This window comes from Tenrec ecaudatus, chromosome 2 (assembly GCF_050624435.1).
Source record: "Tenrec ecaudatus isolate mTenEca1 chromosome 2, mTenEca1.hap1, whole genome shotgun sequence".
Lineage (NCBI taxonomy): Eukaryota > Metazoa > Chordata > Mammalia > Afrosoricida > Tenrecidae > Tenrec > Tenrec ecaudatus.
Genome location: NC_134531.1, coordinates 280,632,165 through 280,652,607, shown reverse-complemented (window position 1 = coordinate 280,652,607; position 20,443 = coordinate 280,632,165). Strand labels below are relative to the sequence as shown.

The 20,443-nt window shown below is 42.5% G+C and overlaps 1 protein-coding gene across 1 annotated transcript in view; it reads right to left on the bottom strand.

The window, feature by feature from the left end:
* CD80 (CD80 molecule) overlaps positions 1 to 19,209 on the bottom strand; it is a 29,531-nt gene extending 10,322 nt beyond the window's left edge. The window contains exons 1-5 of the mRNA XM_075542946.1: positions 19,035 to 19,209; positions 11,117 to 11,437; positions 3,324 to 3,608; positions 2,962 to 3,054; positions 2,602 to 2,666 (exon numbers count right to left, since the gene is read on the bottom strand). Of these exons, the coding sequence (XP_075399061.1) occupies positions 2,602 to 2,666; positions 2,962 to 3,054; positions 3,324 to 3,608; positions 11,117 to 11,437; positions 19,035 to 19,209 (939 nt within the window). The remainder of the gene's footprint in view (positions 1 to 2,601; positions 2,667 to 2,961; positions 3,055 to 3,323; positions 3,609 to 11,116; positions 11,438 to 19,034) is intronic.
* Positions 19,210 to 20,443: the final 1,234 nt, after the last annotated feature.

The window sequence follows — 20,443 nt, the reverse complement described above, 5'->3', positions numbered from 1 at the left end:
ATTCACAGTGGGATGATGAAGAAAGCAAATGCTATGTTAGTATGCATAACAGAATGAATATTCCAGAGCCCAGGAAGTAATTATCCTACTGTTTGCTGAGCCAATCAGACCAAATCTAAAGCCTGAAAACCTCAGACTCACTGCAACCATGTCAGTCCCCACTCATGGTGAGCCTCTAGTGAGATCCAGTCGGGTAAAGCAGAACTCTCTTGGGTTTCTGAGGCGGCAGAGCTTTACAGGTGGGCGCTCAGCTTTCCCTCTAAGAGTGGCTGGTGGTTTGAACAGTCGACTTTGTGATTGCCAGGTGATGCCACTAGTATGTTCATACTTGATATCTGAAAATCAGGCCATGTGAGAAACAATTCGCTGGGATGCAAAAAGTTAATTTTTCCTGTAGGCACTTAGAATCCCCTCTAAGTTGGTTGAGTGGAAAAAGAACACGGGAAAAGTCATACTTTATGACTGGATTGACAGGGGGGCTCTGTTGGCAGGCCGTGGAAAGACTGAGGAGGAGGTTACTGTGGTAGTTAGTATAAAGTGATCCATCAGTGACCATCGTCTGTCTCCATCAGTCTTCCACCTCCAGGATATATATAGCAAGAGACATGATTGGAATAAGGAATTAGTCTAGGAAGAGTAGCCTTCAAGATGACTTAAAGTAGTGTTTTATGGAAACAAAATACAATGAGTTGGCTGAGAAGAGGAGAGCCTTTCAAGTTGGCAGAATGTCACAACAATGAAAGAGGTTACAATAAGCAAATTGTATGTGGGAAGACAGGAGCAGCATGTCAGGGATCATGTATCTGAATGAGATTTGGGGATGGTGGGAATGCAGGTCATGCAAATGGTTTCGAATTTAGTACTGAAAGGAAGAGAAGATTGTGCCTCATGTTCCACCTATCGGAAAGGAAGGAGATGGAAAAGTCGGTCTTCCAATGTTCCTTCAGACAGATGCTCCTGAAGATCCTGTGTCGACCGGGGAGATTCTTCCCATTTCATTCTCATTACTCCTTCCTCTTGATCTTGTGGCAGGTCGTTTGAACACGGCACAAACTAAAATAAAAATGATAGGTGTTTACCCTTCAATCACGTCCAGATGTTTTAGCAAGCCTTCCGACTGCCTTAGAACTAGAGTAGTAATTCTCAACTCGGAGGACTTTCCTCCTAGAGAACTTATAACAATGCCTAGAGACATTTTTGGTTCTCATAACTGGGTGAGATACTGCTGTCATCTACTAGCTAGAGGCTAAGGATGCTGATAAAGATGCTACAATGTACCAAACAGCCCCCTAAAGTAAAGACTTAATTGGTGCTAAGGTTGAGAGATCCTGAACTTGACAGTCTGTGAGCCCAGCAGACCCCTTCATCCTACCGTAAATTGTTCACATCAAAGAGCCTCTAGTGAAAACGAAGATGGAGGAGGAGGAGAAGAAGAAGACAAGCAAAGGAAAAAAAATAACCTCTAGTGACTTCACTGAGCCTTGATTTCTTTGTACTGAAGATTAAGGAATTGCAGATGTGGGTCTATTTTTATTTGCTCAGCATACACGCTTTCTATTTCAAGAAGGATTGATCCACCTTCCCAGTGATTTTGGCCTTATCTCTGGCCCAGCAGTTCCTCTTCCATTTTAATTATAGAGGTTGAGAAGGGCAGATGTCGAAGGCCAGGGCTATCAAGTCATAAAGAAAAACAGCCTAGAAATAGTTCCTCAAACATCCCTGCACTTGTGGTCTGTCCTAGAGTTTTCTGTGGAAATACACACCCTATAAGAGTAAAATGAAGAGCTCTATTGAAAGTCCAGAGATGGTTCAGGTCAGGAAAATGTCCAAATTCACAAAACAAAGATGGCCATTCAACCAAATAATGTTCTTCATCAGTTGAAGCAAGATCATGACCACTGAAAGCCAACCAGGGAGCTGAAGGCAGGATTGGTGGACAACGTATGTGGGATTACATGATGGGTTAAGGCTATGTTATTGCAAGCCTTTGTGTTTTCCAGTTAACTGCAAGGTAGTCAAAAGACAATGGAAGACATGTTTTTGTGGGAGTTTGTTATTAAAACTGTTTTCTCCAGCATTTCTTCTCCTGCGAGCCCATTGTAAGGAAGTTTTTTGTTAATAATGCTGCGAGTCAGGACCCTTCTGGCATCCTGCATCTGTTTGCTCATACAGGAAAGATTCCTGGGAACAGGCTGGGATAGCCTGCATCTGTCTAACTTCAGAAAAAAATACTTCCTTTAGGTCATATGGTTCGGTTAGTGCAGAAGTTAGAGAAACTGCTATTAGAAAAATAATCTTTCAAATCCAACATGGTCTCTACACTCATGCCAAACCTTTAAGATGAAGTTAAGGCTCTGTTTTCAGGCAGCTCCATCTTAACACATAATGTGTCTCAGATTTTAGACTCTCAGAGACTTAAAAAATGTGTTCTGAAGAAATGAAAATTGGTAACAAAACAAAACAAAAAACCACCCCAATCCATGTAGGGTGTAAACTTCATTAGCACATCTTAATCCACTCAAAGAAAATGATTCTTATACTCCAAATATCATTATTCTATTTTTCCTTCAACTGTAAGTCCAATGTCAGAATATCACTTACTATGAAGAATGTGTTCATATCAATTAAGAAGGAGGTCTCGGTGTCTCTAGGAAAATAGTATAAAGCTAGAGGGAAAAAATGGATACAACTGGAAGGTAGCTTGAGGGCAGTGCCTTCTCCTTTCTGTGACTCCAGTGCCTGGTAGCAGGTCAGAAACTTAGTAGGTGCCTAAGAAATGTCTGTTCAGTGTATGACTAGGACCTGCGGGGAGACGACGAAACCGGAAAGGCTCAAGTCTCCATAGACTTGCTTCAAACATGAGAACAGATTAGGCTAAAACTTCAAAGAGATGTTGAGCTATACAGATACCATTTGAGGTTCCAGCAATTGAGATTCTGGTGTTAGTCCAAGAGTACTTACTGCAGTATGTGATGATCCCCGAAATAACAAAAAGTGCGATGATGATGAGGCTGATGCCCCAGGATGGAAATGGATTATCAGGAGGAGGCATGGCTGTGGGGGGAAAAATAATAGTGTCAACTCTTACATGTTTCCCACTGTCTGACAACCATTCCACACCACTAATAAAATTAGTCTAGTCATTTCATAGCTACACCTGTGTACAGTGACCCCTCATAGGTCACAACAGCACGTTATTATCCTTTTAGTTGCTGATCTAAAGGTACCAGTAGAGTTTATGCGCACGATGATGAAAAGTATCTGGCCACTAGTGTCTTCTAACATTCTATTTAGTAGAAACCTCCCCAAACCATGTCACTTACGTATTATCCAGTGGAAGGTCTGAGACACTTCATTTTTGTCTCCGTACTTGACAACACAGATGACTGTACGGTTTCTGGTCATATTGAAATGGAGCTCACTGCTGACATTGTAGAGTTCAGTTTGAGGATCTTGGGAAACCATCTGGTTTGTTGCATTTAATTCTTCTCCATTTTCCAACCAAGAGAGGCTCGGCTCGGGGAAACCTCCAGAGGTCGAGCAAAGTATCTTCTTACTGTCTTCAGATATGTTTCCCAGGTCAGCTATAATCGGAGTAGGGAAGTCAGCTGAAGAAATAACAGGGAATATTAGAACACTTAACTACATATCTGTGTGTACACATCCATATAAACACATGCTTTATTTGGGTTCACATTTTAAATAAATGGTCCGGCCTTAATAAGCATGATACAATGAGATGTAATTTGTAATTTCCCAGACATCATGAATATGAGGGGGCTTATAAAAGTTCATGGACAAATCCCGTATCTTTTCATTCGGTTTTTTTTCCCCATGAACTTTCTGAAGTCTGTTTCTATCTTTACTGTTAGTTGCTGCTGAGTGAGTCCCACCGCACAGCGACGTTACGAGGAGTGTGTGACATTCTCTTAGTGAAGCTTCGCGCTCCTTCCGCAGCCGAATGGAACTGGCTGGTCCGACAGCATCCTCACAATTAATGTTGTGCTTGAGCCCATTGTTGCCGGCACCAGGTTGATTTGTCTTTGAAGGGCTTCCTCTTTTGTGCTGACCTCTTACTTTACCAAGAATAATGTCCTTTCCAGGGACTTGTCCCTCTTGGTAACATTTCCAAAATGCACAGGACAAAAATTTCATCATCCTTACTCCTTTTTTCACAAAAATCATTTTATTGGGGGCTTGTACAATTCTTATCATAATCCATCCATCCATCCATCCATCCATCCATCCATCCATCCATCCATCCATCCATCCATCCATCCATTGTGTCTCATTCTTACTCCTAAGGAGCATTGTGATTGCACTTTTTCCAAGCTAGGTTGCCTATTCTGGTAGTCCATGGCACATTCAATCTTCTTTGCTAACATCATCCTTCCAGGGTATCAATTCTTCTTGTTTCCCTTGCTCATTTCCCATGCATATCAGGTGATTCAAAGTACCGTAGCTTGAGTCAGGTGTATATTAGTCTTCCAAGGGACACATTTGCTTTTTAATATTCTAGCATCCTCAAGAAGTTTTCTGCAGGAAATTGAGTCAATATAAGACATTATTTGATTTTTGGAAATCCTGACTACAGGGGTATTGATTATGGATCCAAATCTTTGACAACCTCAGTCTTTTTAGGTTTATCATATGCTGCTTCTTGGTCCCATTCTGAAGACACTTGTTTTCTTGATGTTGAGATGTATTCCATGCCGAATGCTGTAGTCTTTCATCTTCGTCAGTAAGTGCTTCAAGTCCACTCCACTTTCATGAGAATTGTGCTGTCTGTGAAGTGCATGGTGTGAAGGTCCTCCTTTAACTCCTGTTCGGCATATGCCTCGGCCTCTCTTGGTATCTGATCAGCATGCAGATTGCGGAAGCGTGGTGCAGAGCCACAACTGAGGCACCTGTCTTGATTGTAAATCATGAAGAACCCTTTGGTTCTGTTCAAATGACTGCCCCTTGTTCTATGCACACGTTCCACATGAACCAATCAAGTGTTCCGGACTTCCCATCCTTCACGGTGTTATCCACACTTTGTTATGGCATGATCAGTAAATATCACTCGAGTATTCTCTGCTTTCAGCCAAGATCCAACTGACATTAGCAATGATATTCTTTGTTCCACGTCATCTTCTGAATCTGGATTGCATTTCTTAAAGCTTTCCATTCATGCAACTGTTTTTAAATTATCTTCATAAAACTTTTACTTGAATGTGATGTCATTGATATTGTTTGGCAATTTCTGCATTTTGTCGAGTTACCTTACAATGAAATAGATACAAATATGGATCTCTTTTCATCAAAGGTCTTGGCATAGCTGAGTGCTTTCAGTCTTGTATCTACTTGTTGAAAAATCTCAGTTAGTATTCTGTCAACTTCCAGACTCTTGCTTTTCACTAGTGTCTTTAGCGAAGCTTGGGGTTCTTTCCTCAATGCCATCCATGCTTGATCATATGCTGCTCCCGAAATGGTTGAACATCTATCAGTTCTTTTTGGCGATTGAGAATTCCTTTCTATCTTCTTTTGATGTTTTCAACATCTTTTGATTTTTTTACCCATAGCATCTTTCAATATTGCAATCCAAGACTTGCATTCTTTTGTGTTTATAGTTCTTTCAACTTGAAAAATTCTGAGCATGTACTTCCCTTACATTTTCTGCCTTCAAGTCCTTGAACATTTACTTTCTCTTTTTTTAAAATTGTATTTTATTGGGGGCTATTACAGCTCTTATCCCAATCCTTCCACACATCCATTTTGTCAAACACATCTGTACATATGTTGTCTTCATATTTTTCAAAACATTTTCTTTTAAGTTGAACCCTGGCATCACTTCCTCATTTTTGCCTTGTCCCTCACACTCTCCCTTTTTTAAAATGACTGAAAAACGGGCTAAGTTTATTTAGAACAGTAAGTAGCAATGGACCAATAAATGCAATGATTTTATCACTGTAATTCTGCCCATTAGGTTGATACATATCTACTCAACTGCATGGCATGTTTCCATTCTCTACTTGATCATCAAGAAAACATATACAATTTCAAGCTGTCTTCTCTTACTTTTTCTATTTCTTTCAAAGGCTCTCCATGATTCTAGAGATTGGTTTGTAAAATAGCAATGAACATAAGGGGGAAAGTACAAAGTAACACAATGCCAGAGTGAACACTCATGTTATTATGGTTATAATTGTGTTATTCACAAAATTTCTTTAGAACATAAGTCAAAGTTATTAACTTGAACTTGAGGTATATACGTGAAACATACACATGTAAAACACTTTTCATTATCAACGTTAAACTTTAAAATATTGGAAACTGAGTCTCTGTGGTGATTTGTACTTGGACATAAAATGGCACACGAAGAGAACAATATTCAACTAGGGAGGGTGATGCTGATAGCAAACGTTCTCAGCGTTAAAAAGGTCTTCCTCGGGGGATGAATGTACAGATGTGCTTTACACAATTGTTGTATGTATGGAGTGTGAGAAGGGATGTATGAGCCCCTAAGAAAACGTTTAAAAAATTTATTAACAACAAAAACATGAAAAGGTCTTCCTCTCCCTTTGTACTTACCACAGGCTACACAAGGTCCTGAGAGGATCGATTATGAGGAAAAAAAGTCAACCACAGCTTTAAGACCTTACTTTGGAAGAACTCATGAAAATGCAAATTTGAAAGGTGAGACTTCATCCCCTTCTTCCCCCAAATAGTGGTCTTAGTTTTGTCTGCTTGTTTTCTTATAGAAAAGTTTGAATATGCTTATTATAAATATATCTAAAGTCCAGCACTTTATACAAAGTCTGTGAGACAAGGGCAGTAGAGACCATCTAATCTTAAGTCGTGACGTCTTCCATGCCAGCCCTTGGCCAGCAATGCCTGGGTATGCCCCTGGTGATCTTTAAGATCAGTGAGCCTCAAAGGCTGAGACATTTCTCCTACAGTCACACATTCTTTAACCTCTGATTTTTAAGAAAAAATCAACTACCTAGTTGTCCTTTCGGTCCTCGCGTGCTAGCATTTTCCAGAGTTCTTCTCTAGTTACAGAAATCCTTTCCCTGTCCGTACTGTCCAGAACAACTATTAGTGTAGTACGAATTCCAGGAGGAATGAAGAGATAGATGTTTGACCACCGATATCCCACACGAGGAGACATATCTTGTTAACTACTATCTCTTCTACATTGTTTCCTATTGTAGGAGATGTATGTACAGCTTCATTCATGGAAAATTGGTAAAGATTGGTAGTTTGCCCTGCATTATCCAATCCAACAATGATACCTTGGAGCTCCTGGTAATCCAACAGTCTCTGCATCCTTGTGAAGAGAATTCCCATTCTCCACTCCAGCCACCTGGGCTGCCTGGCCTTCCCCAGGCTCAGGCTCAGGCTGAGATGAGAGATGCGCTGTAGCCTCCCTTCACTGAGGCTGCTGCTACTCCCACGATGGCCTTCCCTTCCCGGGAACCTGAGGAAGGTGGAAGGCCAGGCTGCCCAGCCGCCCCACGAGGAGGCCTCGCTGCTGCCATGGCCACTGGGGCACTCGCCTGGCTCACGGGCCACCACCTTCTTCCAGCTCACCTCTTTTCAGCTCTTTTAACTCATTATTTCTTCATTCACTTTAGCAACTCTACAGTGAAGAACAAGTTTCATTGTCTCCTCTGACATCCGTTTTGGTATTTCTCCCATCTTTATAATGACTGTTTGCTTTCTTTATATACAGGATGGTGGGTGTCATCCTACAAGGGATCTGGTTTTTATTTTTACTTTCTGATCTAGTGCAATGATTCTGAGATCTTGGAACCTGCCCTAGGGGGTTCTTTGGCTCTGTGGACACGTTTGAATTTGTTCCAGCATCAACTTGGACTTTCCAGGAGAAATTGATGGTCTGTTGCACAATCGGGTCCCTGGCTTTCTTCTGACTGATGATATTGAACTTTTTTCACATAGTTACCACAGATGTAGCAATTTGATTTCTGTACGTTCCCTCTGGTGAAGCCCACATGTAGAATCACTGATTATAGACTCACTCTCTCACTTGCTCTCTCACTCTCCCACTCACTCAGTGACTAACTCACTCTCTCACACTCTCACTCATCACTCACTCACACTCTCACTCACTCACTCTCTCACACACTCACTCTCACTGACTCTCTTTCTCACTGTCTCACTCACTCACTGACTCACTCTCACTCTCTCACTCACCCAGTCACTAACTCACACTCACTCACTCACCTTCTTACTCACTCTTTCACTCACTCACTCACTCTCTCACTCATTGTCTCACTCACTGTCTCACTCACGTATGCACTCACTCACTCACTCTCACTCTCACTCACTGTCTCACTCACTTACTGACTCACTCACTGTCTCACTCACTCACTCACTCACTCACTCACTCACTCACTCACTCACTCTCTCACTGTCTCACTCTCACTCTCTCACTTACTCACTCTCTCACTCACTCTTCACTCATTGTCTCACTAACTCTCACTCACTGTCTCATTCACTGTCTCACTCACTCTCACTCACTCATTGACTCACTCTCACTCACTGTTTCACTCACTCTCTCACTCACTCACTTACTGTCTCACTCACTCTCACTCACTCATTCACTTACTACTTTCTCTCTCACCCACTCTCTCACTCATTCACTCAGTCATTCACTCTCTCACTCACTCTCTCACTCACTCACTGTCTCACTCTCACTTTCTCACTCATTGTCTCACCTATTGTCTCACTCACTCTCTTACTCACTGTCTCACTCACTCATTGACTCACTCGCTCACTCACTCACTCTCTAACTTACTCACTCATTCACTCACTCACTGTCTTACTCACTGTCTCACTCACTCACTGTCTCACTCACTCTTTCACCCACTCTCTCACTCTCTCACTTAACTTTCTCACCCACTCTCACTCAGTCACTCACCCACTTACTTACTCTCTCACTCACCCACTCTCACTCTCTCAGTCACTCTCTCACTCACTCATTCACACTAAAAAAACAAACAAAAAACCAAAAAACAAAAAAAGAATCGCTGATTATGTTGTTGAAAAGGCTATTTGCATTGAATATGTTATTGGTCTTACAAAATTCCAACATGCGATTTCCAGTGCTGTCTCTATCATTCAGGCTACGTTTTCCAACTACAGATCTTTCTTTCTTTCCAACTTTCACTTTCCACTCACCAGTAATTATCAATCCATCCTGATTTCTTGCTTGAACAATTCCAGTCTACAAAAGTTGGCAAACATCCTCCATTTCTTCATCGGTAGCATTCGTGGTCAGTGTGTGTCTTTGTTATCTAGTGCTTCTTTAACCAAAATACCACAAGTGGGTAACTCACAAACAGAAATCTATTTTTTCAATCTATTTTCTAGAAGGCTAGAAATCTGAATACAGGGCACCAGTTCTGTGAGAAGGTTTTCTCGCTTGTTGGCTGTAGAGGAAGGGCCTTGTCTCTTCTGAGCTTCTGCTCTTGGGTGGTCTTCGTGTGGCTTGCCATTTCTCTTCCTTGTCTTTGCTTCTTAGTTTGCTTGCTTCTTTAACACGGAAAAGACATTGACTCAAGATGCACCCTACACTAATACTGCCTCATGAACAACAAAGCAACTCTTTCCCAAATGAAATCTTAACCAGAGGCATCCAAACCCCCAAACCCACTGCCATAGAGTTGATTCAGACTCATAAGGACTCTAGGTAGGATTTCTGAGACGAAATCTTTACTGGAGCAGACAGCTTCCTCTTTCTCCTTTGGAGTGACTGGTAGATTTTAACTGCTGACCTTGAAGATAGCAGGCCAGTACCTGACCCACAAGTTAGGAATTGCAGCATGTTTCTGAGGGACACAGTTTTGTCTGTAGCAGTCCTTAAATTCATCGTCTTAATTAGTCCCTCTTGTCGACCTATGGGTTTTATCCTGCAAGGTAGCACTGTATGTCAGCGTAGATCGGCTCAGGACATCTCGGAAACATTCTTTGGACATTTAATGTGATGCCATTTCACTGTAGTTTGTCTTTCTCGCTACAGTAGATCATACGATTGTCTGATTCAAAGGGAAAATACCCGTTCATTTCAACGGACTCATTCCTGGGACATCAATTTATAAGCGTTCTGTTTCATTTGGATACATGCCTATTTTCTTTATTTCAAATTATATATATTCCACATTCTGAGTACTAATGAATGTTTGTCGCTGTTGTTCCTCATTAATAGTTATATACAGCACAAAGACTGATTTGAATTTGTTACATAAATCCCTCCATACTTGATGGAGATAGGGGGGCCGTGTTTTCCAGTGTGGGTATGTGTACAAGAGTTTTTAATTGCCAGCGGGTACTGAATACTTTTTTCCCTCTGAAAAGAGGGCGGTAGAGAGATGTGCAGAAGTATGTTCAAAAGAATAAATGTTGGCATATACTTGCATTTGTTAGAGGTAGAGAGAAAAAATTAGCAGATAACATTTACCGAGTTCTTGATATTTGTTAGCCCTATGTCTGACCTCATTTAATCTTCACAACACTAGGAAATGTGTTGTAGGTCCAAAGGATCAACTGTTCTTCCCCGCAAGATTAGAAAGTCTTGTCCACATAGAGCTCTGATTCATGCATTTGTTTTCTTCCCTGAGGTAAGCATAAATTAGGCAGCTATTCCTTTAACGTCTCACTTCACTCAGAAACCACTGCTAGATGAAAATCGCAATTATGCGCTAAGCAAATGATCACTTTGAAAATATCAGAATATAGTAATACTCATAGTAATAGACATTCAAATACAATTTGGGAAATATTTCTACCTGCATTCTCATTTAACTTTGTGCAGAAACATAGTACTGAGTTCGTGCAGCTGCAAAAGGTCAAGCTCGTACCCTTATGTTTCTTAGGATGATTGTTGTGGACTGGGATTGTCAGAGCACAGGAAGTGCATGTGAATAGGTACTTACAGGACAACTGGAGAAATAAGTTAGGGTTTATTGTAAAATTGGAGTCCTACTTCCCCTAGGGAATGAAATGAGACACACCGCTCTTTAGTTGAATTTCTCCCTAACTGAATGGGTGCATGTCCTTCAGGACATTCAGAGTCTGTCAGTGTAGAATAAATTTTTAAAAAGTCACTAACCTATGATAAATAGCTCTACCAAATTTTTGTGTTCTACCCTGTAAGATCCGGTATCATTCTTCTGAACAATGCACATGTATTGACCCTTGTCCGACAAGCGCAGAGCCATGATGACAATGGAGAGGTTGTCGGGACTGTATGATGGGATGGTCCGGTTCTCATACGCAGGCCACACCTTTATATTCCCAGATGTGATGGTCAGCACCACTTCATCATCCTTTTGCCAGTAAATTCGAAATTTCGTCAGTTGGTTACTGGGAATGCTGTAGGCACAAGGCAGGACTGCCATTTCCTTCACTCTCTTTGTCAGCTGACTGGCACCTAAGGTGAGGCAAACGGAAGAGGATTGTGTTCAGAACTCAGTGTGGTTGCTTTGGAACATGTATGACAAAGACCCCAGTCCTTGGGGCTTCCAGGACTTTTAGACTGTTTCAGTAGTCCCTACTCAGAAATCAGAATAGGATTGCTGGAAAGGGGCTTTTGCTTTTTAGAATAATCAAGACACATCAATATCTCTAGTGTTTAAAAATATTCCCTCCCCTTACTATTATAGTCTTAGTTTTACCTCATTAATCTTGTGAGACCTGTGTATGTTCATTTGTATAGACAAACTCTTCAGAAATAGTAATGGGAATAATGATTCTGTGATGGTATGGTTGGAGGGGGTGGGGAAGAAGGGGGGGCTGCCTGTTCTTGGCAAAAGGGACTCCATTTTGAATGCGGTGCCTTCAGCCTGGCTCTTAGAATTCACCTCTCATCAACCTCCCTCTAACCGACCTCCTCCTTCCCTGCTCAACCCCAAATCCCTGGAGCCAGCTCATCCTGAAGCCAGAATGTTTTCTGAAGGTAAGCACACTCCACTCTACCCGTCCCGTCCGGGATTAATGACCTCTTCCCTGCCGAAGCCCCTGTGTGCGCAGATCCTCCCCAGCTTTGATCCTTCCCAGCTATGCCTGCCAGCAAGGGGTATAAAAATGCTGCCTGAATTCCCCAAGGCGCGGTTTCAAGAAATAGCTGGATACCCTGAGTTGCTGAACCCGCCCCGCAAGCTTCTCAATAAAGCCTGCTTGTAAAACTTTACCAATTGGATCTTTAGTTCTGTTTCGAGCCCCAATAAACCTTACAGGAACTGATGGCAACGATGACTGTATAACCTCACTTGAGGGGAAGAATAACAGAATTGTAGGTGAACAGACACACTGGGTGGTGTAAGATTTGGCATAAATAAATATAATATAATATAAGGGTTCCTTGGGGGTTGGGTGGGGGACGGAGGGGATAAAGGGGAGTTGATATCAAAGAGTCCAAGATGAAAGAAAATGTTTGGAAAGTGATGGTGGCAGCAATTGTACAATTATGCTTGATGTAATGGAATTATGGACTGTTACAATATCTGTAAGAGCTCCCAATAAAATGATTTTTTTTTAAAAAGACACATCTTATAAATGATCAAGGGTTCATGAGGGAGCAGGAGAGGGAGGGGGGAAAACGAGGAGCTGATGCCAAGGACTTAGGTGGAGAGCAAATGTTTTGAGAATGACGAGGGTAACGAATGTACAAATGTGCTTGACATAACTGATGAGTGTATGGATTGTGATAAGAGTTGTATGAGCCCCCAATAAAATGATTTTTAAAAACGACACATCACCAAAAACACACGCAGAGACCAGTCACTGCAGTGGAATCCTTGTACTTTTGTCTGGAGGCACTTTCAAAGACACGCAGGGTTTGGAATCAGTATGAGCTGTGGCCAGCTAAGGGACTGGACGAGGATGTAAGCAGCCAAATTCTCTGTGCTCTTAATTACTTGTAGCAACAATCGGTGCCCAAATGTGGCTGAAATATGATTTTCAGCAGCAAGTGATGCTGAATGTACTTGGATTATTAAAGGCTTTTGTGTAACCCCTTATCTGTATAATAAACCAGACACGATTGGTCTTTAGTTGGAAACTGTTTGCAGGGATTTAAGGGAAACATCTCATTAGATATCAAACAGCAAAAAAGGAGATTTTCAATACATTTATAAGCATCCCCTAGCACTGACACAATTAAACACTTGGGAGATGGTTGGAGGGTTTGGACCCCTGTACCTGGGTTCAAAGTCTTCCCACAGCTTAGGCTCTGGACCGACTGTTTTACTTACTTATTGCCACGACTTTGCCTTTGCCGTCACCTGCTGTTTCTGTAGAATATATAGAATATATGATACATATGATGTATAGTGTGTTTATATGTAATGTATATATAGAAAAATCCATGCCACACATGTAGCTCTTTCTAATTTAAAACATAAAACAAAAGAGGGAACAGTAGGGACTGAGTGGGAGAGGGGAAAGGGAATTGTGGTAAACTGAGGGACTGGATGAAAAAGTAAGCAACCAAATTCTGTATGCTCTTAATTACAGATTCTGGAAGGCCAACTCTGGTGGGAGAAGACTCTCATGGTTATGAGATAAAAATAACTTTTTTATGTATATAAGAAAGAACTTTATATCAAGAAGTAATTATGCATCCGTAAAATATCCCAGCCCAGTCCAGATCAAGTCCATAAGTCCAATATTAGCTCATATGTCTGATACTAGTCCATAAATTCCTCTTCAGACTCATGTAGCCACTCACAACGATAACTCTTAATACACATTCTCATGACTGGATATAGCCCCAAACGCTAGCCCTCTGTAAAGGAGCTGTCAAAAAGGCCTCATCTGGCTGTTCACTATGTGCTCAGAGGTTATCTGTAGTTAAGAGCAATCAGATCCGATTTCCCGTCCCACTCCAAAGTCAAACCGATGACTCACCCTAATACTTGCATACTCTTTTACAGGCTCACTCTATTATAGGTATGCCTTTTGGAAGCTTTGGAAGCCCCATGATTTTATACACCCATTAGAAATATATTCTCTCTCTTGGATCGAGGATCAGGACAAGGAGCCCCGGTGCCCTGCTCTGTCTGATGATCTTATTTCCCGTAATTACAAAGTCACTCCTAAGGATCCCTTTGACTGTTGGAGGTCAGTACCACAACAATAAGCCTTCGCTCAGACTAACAATTAGCCAGATTACTTCTTTCTTTGGCCCAATATAATATCAGCCCCCCATTGACCTTGACAAGACATTGGGGAGCATCATGGTGGAGGGGAAGGGGCTCCTGCCCATCTAGCAGAGAGTCCTGTTTTGAATTATTCTTCATATTAACTGCTCATCACGCCCTCCACTTTTACTTCCTTTATGACTTTTCTAGGAGGCCAGGTATGGCTCAAAATGTTGAGCATTCTCTTGGGCGCCTCTGCAATCTGCTTCTGACAAGGTCACCTCCTTGAACATCTACTACTGTGCACCCACAGAGTCACCATGAGTAGACATTGACTCAACAACTAACAACAGCATGGCTCCTCGATAGAAGAAAACACATGCTATTTCATTTGATCCCCCTTTAGTGGCCGTATAAGCTATGCATTCGTGTCCCCTTTTACGGATGAGGCAACTGAGGCTCTGAGAGGTTCAGGAAGCCGACCTCTATATGATAAGCCTCGGATGACATACCTATGACCCTGCCAGTCACAAGGAAAGAATGAAGGCGATTAGATGAAGGAGAATTGAAAGAAGTAATTGCATTACATATTTAAACCACCCACTACTTTCTGTCTAAAATAACATCCCTCTTTTGAATAAGTGACATTCCATTTTGTTAAACTTGCTTCTATGGAAGATGTAAATAGCTACCTCAAGGGAAACCCACTTAGAGAAGGCCTCCTTCTTGTATGTGTTCTCCTGTCACTTGTTTCGGTAGTTTCCACAGCTTTCAAGAACCGAGGGTGAGTTTTGACAACAGAGCCCCAGTTCTTGTAGCTCACCACCTTTTCCACTTCATTTCTGCTCCCAACTGCAGGTGGTGCAGCAACAAACAGATACACATTTGCACATAGGTTCATTTAAAATGCCCAGTTGTTGTTTTGTTGTGTATTGTGGCTTGGTTTTGCTCTGTCTTGTTTTTGTGCATGTTATCATCTATGCAGGTCTGTCTAAATAAGATAGGCTGGATGAACAATCTGGAGGAGAAAACAATGGGATAGGGGGAGGTGGGGGGAAAGGAAGCGGTGTTAACAAACCCAGGGACAAGGGAACAAGTGATCCAAATTGGTGGTGAGGTGGGTGTGGAAGGCCTAGTAGGGTATGATCAAGGATAATGTAACCAAGATGAATTGCTGAAACCCAGGTGGGGACTGAACATGATAGGGGAACAGGAAGAAAGTCAAGGGAAAAAGAGGAAAGAAGCTGGGAGGCAAAGGGCATTTATAGAGGTCTAGATAAAGATATGTACATATGCAAATATATTTATATATGAGGATGGGGAAATAGATCAATGTGCCTATATTTATAGGTTTAGTATTAAGGTAGCAGAAGGACATTGGGTCTCCACTCAAGTACTCCCTCTATGCAAGAATACTTTCTTCTATTAAATTGGCATTCTGTGATGCTCACCTTCCCAACACAACCGCTGAGGACAAAGTGGGTGAATAAGCAAATGTGGTGAAGAAAGCTGATGGTGCCCAACTATCAAAAGATATAGCGTCTGGGGTCTGAAAAGCTTGAGGATAAACAAGCGCCCATCTAGCTCAGAAGCAACAAAGCCCACATGGAAGAACACACCAGCCTGTGTGATCATGAGGTGCCGAAGGGATCAGTTATCCGGCATCAAAGAATAAAAAATCATATCATTGGGTGCACACCTCCATGAAACGATCACTGAAGACAAATGGGTGCATAAGCAGATGTGGCGAAGAAAGCTGATGGTGCCTGGCTATCAAAAGGTATAATGTCTGGGGTCTTAAAGGCTTGAAGGTAAACAAGCGGCCATCTAGCTCAGAAGCAACAAAACCCACATGGAAGAAGCACACCAGCCTGTGTGATCATAAGGTGTCGAAGGGATCAGGTATCAAGCATCATCAGAACAAAAGATCTTATCATAGTTAATGAGGGGGCAGTGCGGAGTGGAGACCCAAAGCCCATTTGTCGGCCACTGGAGATCCTCTTGCAGAAGGGTCTAGGGGATGAGATGAGGCAGTCAAGGTGCGATGTAGGAATGATGAAAAATACAACTTTCCTCTAGTTCCTAAATGCTTCACCAACCCACCCACCCCCACTAGCATGATCCGAATTCTACCTTGCAAGTCTGGATAGATCAGAGGATGTACACTGGTGCAGATAGGAGCTGGAGGCACAGGGAATCCAGGGCGGATGATCCCTTCAGGACTACGGGTGTGAGGGGCGATACTGGGAGGGTAGAGAGTAAGTGGGTTGGAAAGAAGGAACCGATTACAAGGATCTACATGTGACCTCCTCCCTGGGGGATGGAAACAGAAAAGTGGGTGAAAGGGAGACGTCGGACAGGGAAAGGTATGATAAAATAATAATTTATAAATCATCGAGGGCCCATGAGGGAGGGGGAAGGAGTGGGGAGGGAGGGGGAAAAATGAGGACCTGAAACCAGGGGCTTAAGTGGAGAGCAAATGTTTTAAGAATCATGAGGGCAGTGAATGTACAGATGTGCTTTACACAACTGATGTATGTATGGATTGTGATAAGAGCTGTATGAGCCCCTAATAAAAACGATTTTAAAATAAAAAAATGAAATGCCTAGTTGTTTTGAAAAGAAGCTAGGGATAGATTTTTGTGCAGATTAAACTAAAGCCAAACCCTTTGCCATTGAATTGATTCTGATTTATGGCAACCCTATGCGCTGCAGATTAGCACTGTTCCACAGGGGTTTCTTGTCTATAATATTTACAGAAGCTGTTTGCCAGGCATTTCTTCCACGATGTTGCTGGGTGGGTCCAAATTGCCAACCCTTAGATCTGTAGCCAAAGACAAACTGTTTGCATGAAAATACTTAGTCTTATGTAATTTCACTGGCTTGGCACAGGTGGTGCAGTGGGTTGCTCATTGGGCTGCTAACTGCGAAGTCAGCAGTTCAGAAGCACCTGCTGCACTGAAGGAGAAAGAAGAGGCTGTCTACTCTGGTGAAGAAATGCCAGGGGCAGTTCAACTCTGTTCCTACAGCGTCCAAATGAGTTGGAACTGACTCAATGCTGGTGTGTTTGAGTCTCTTTACCACACCCTGATTCACCCTCTTTTCACTTGGCTGATATAAAAGTTGTAAATTCTCCAGGCTGCATTTGGCCTTGAAGAGTTTAAAGAGTACATGCCATCTGCTGACATCCTGCCTAGAGGGCCCTTAGGATGTTGGTGTGGAAAGAATTTATTGGCGTTTCGTGAACTTTAAAGTAGCCACAGTAGCTATGTGGTCTTAGGAAAATGATGTAACCTCTCTGAACCCTGAACTTCCAGTTGATTCTTTCAAGGATTAAATGAAAGGACTATAGCAAGCATGTCATTCAGAACCTACACCCCCCCCCCCCCCAATATGAGTCTCATTTCCCTTTCTCCACGGGAGGAGGGATTTGTTAACTCCTATGACTGTTCATTCTATTGTTGCCCTGTTTGATTTAAGAAGCATTGAGTTGAAGCCTGTTTCCTTCTAGCTTGTCCATGACAGGGTCTTTTAGAACGTGCATGGCAAGACCTGCCTACAAATACCCTTGTTCAGATACCTTGCCTGTAGATTTCCCGCACCTGTCTGGAGTTGATAGGGCTTTCAGTACCCTCATTTTCCTGTGACAATAATTCTGATATATTTGGTTTTTTTGTTTGTTCATATTAGAGTATATCTCAAAGGTGCTATGGAGTGGGGAATTACCCTTTTGAAGTTGTGGAATAAGTTTTTCTGGTTTTCGGTAAATGGAACCCAGGATTGATGAACTTTGAGGGAGAGCATGTAGAACAAGGGTGTTGGGGAGGGGGTGAAGGGGAGAAGGGGGGCAATAAAAGGGAGATGATGTCAAGGTACCTGGAAGAAATAGGATATTTGGAAACTGGTAATGGAAGTAATGGTACAATTCCACTTGACGAGATTAAAGGACCCAATGAAATGACAGGTTAATTCCCAAGCAAGAATAAATCGAAAAACCAAAACAAACAAACAAACAAACAAACACAGAGCCAAGAATGGTTTGGGGGCTCACACTAAATCCCAGCTCAAACTTAAGAACAATTAGTTCTTACATGATGGCCCTGCTCCATACTTGCCTCCAGGAATGGAACACAGAATATATGGGTGCTATAGAAAAATGTGGTGAAGAAATTAGATGGTGTCCAGCTATCAGATAAAATAGTGTCTGGGGTTTAAAGGCCTATCTCCGAACAAGCAGCCATCTAAGTGAGATGTCAACTAAGTCCACATGGAAGAAGCCCACCACTATCAGTCACCAAAGGATTGGGAAGCATATAACCTGAAGTTGAAGGGAGAGATTTGTATCAGAGCCTAAAGGCTGAGAATCTGGTTGTCAGAGACTCTGGGATGACAGTGGGATCCCAGGATTCATTGGTGGAAATCTACGGAAAATAAACCTCTGGCAAACTCCCTCTCTCCACGATTGAGGGGGAGGAGGGATGTGGCCACTAAACCGAGTGCATTGCATGAAGGTGAAAGACAGGCGCCCGCCTTGAATAGTTAAAAGTTGTCAGAAGAGTCCACCTAAGATGTGTGCCGGACCTGATTTAGTATCCAGAATCCTATGTATTTGGGAATTGTATTCATTTTGTTTGTTTTTTTATTGTACAACTAGGGGGTATCCCAGGAGCGTTATGTCATTTGGGGTCACCCTCTTGAAGTTGCGGTATCTGTGTCTTCAGTTTTTGGTGTATGAAAACCAGGACTGATGAACCTGTAGAGTCAGCAGGTAGAATAAAAGTTTTGGGGAGAGGGTGGCACAGAGGTGGTGGCGGGGTGAAGGGGTGATGTCGCCATGGTCCATATAGAAAGAGGATGTTTGGAAACTGATTGTGGTAGCACATGTACAATTCGGCTGGACGTGATTGAACTGTGGAACGACTTGACACGTGTATTTGGTGCTGTCATTAGGTGTCATGCCGTTGGTTCTGACTCTCAATGCCTCGGTGAACAGCGTCCAGCTCTGCCGGTCCTGTGCCAGCCTCACGATGGTTCTTATGGTTGAACCCATCCATGCGGCCATGATGTCAACTCATCTGGTTGAGGACCTTCCTCTTTTTCACTGCCTCTCTACTTTACCAAGCATGATGTCCTCTTCCAGGGACTCATCTCTCCTGACATGTCCAAAGTACGTGAGGCACAGGCTTGCTTCCTTGCTTCTAAGAAACACTGTAGCAGCGCTTCTTCCATGATAGATGTGTTGGTTCTTTTGGAAATCCATGATACTTTCAATATTCTTCACCAGCACCGCGATTCAAATGCAGAATCTTTCTCTGGCCTTCCTTAATCAATGTCCAACTTCCCTATGCATATGAGACAACTGAAAACACCATGGCTTGGATCGGGCACTCCTTAGTCCTAAAAGTAGCCTCCTTAGTTTTCAACACTTTAAAGAGGTCTTGTGCAGCAGATTTATCCAATGCAATGCGTTGTTTCATCTCTTGACATCTGCTTCTAGGAGCATTGATTGTGATGTAAGCAAGACAAATTCTGGGCAACTTTAAACCTTTTCCCACTTATGGTGTTACTTAGTGGTTCGGTTGTGTGGATTTTGGTTTTCTTTCTACAATGGAGTTGTCCTTCTTCTGAAGGCTGCAATCCCTGATCCTCATGAGCAAGTGCTTCAAGTTCTCCTTCCTTTCAACAAACCAGGTTGTCTCCTCTGCACATCGCAGGTTGTTAATAAGCCTGCCTCCAATCCTGATGCCACATTCTTCTTCACAGAAGCCAGCTGCTCTGGTTGTTTGAGCAGCACATACAGATTGACTAAGTAGGATGAGAGCATACAACCCTGACGCACACCTCGCCTAATTTAAAACCTTGCACTATTCCCTTGTTCTGTTCACACAACTGTCTCTTGATCCATGTACAAGTTCTGAATGTGCACAGTGAAGTGCTCTGGGATTATCATTCTTCTCCAGGCTCTCCATAGCTTGGTATGATCCACACATGAATGCCACACAGTTTAATTGCCTCAAGGAATTTAGTTTGTGTATATTCCTTTAAAGCCCCTTACATGGTGCTCAACTACCAAGCTGAACATTGCCCATTGGAACCCATCAAGTGGGACTGGGGAGGAAAGACCTGGTGGGGTGATCTGTTTTTGTTTGGATTGAGGCAAGAAAAACCCAGGGAGAGCTTTACTCTGTGACACATGGAGTTGGCATAAGGTGGACTTCATGGGATGGCCACTAACAGCGAGTCTGTTAAGTAGTCTAGCATAAGGTTGGGGCGTCCATAATGCATGCCCATTGGTC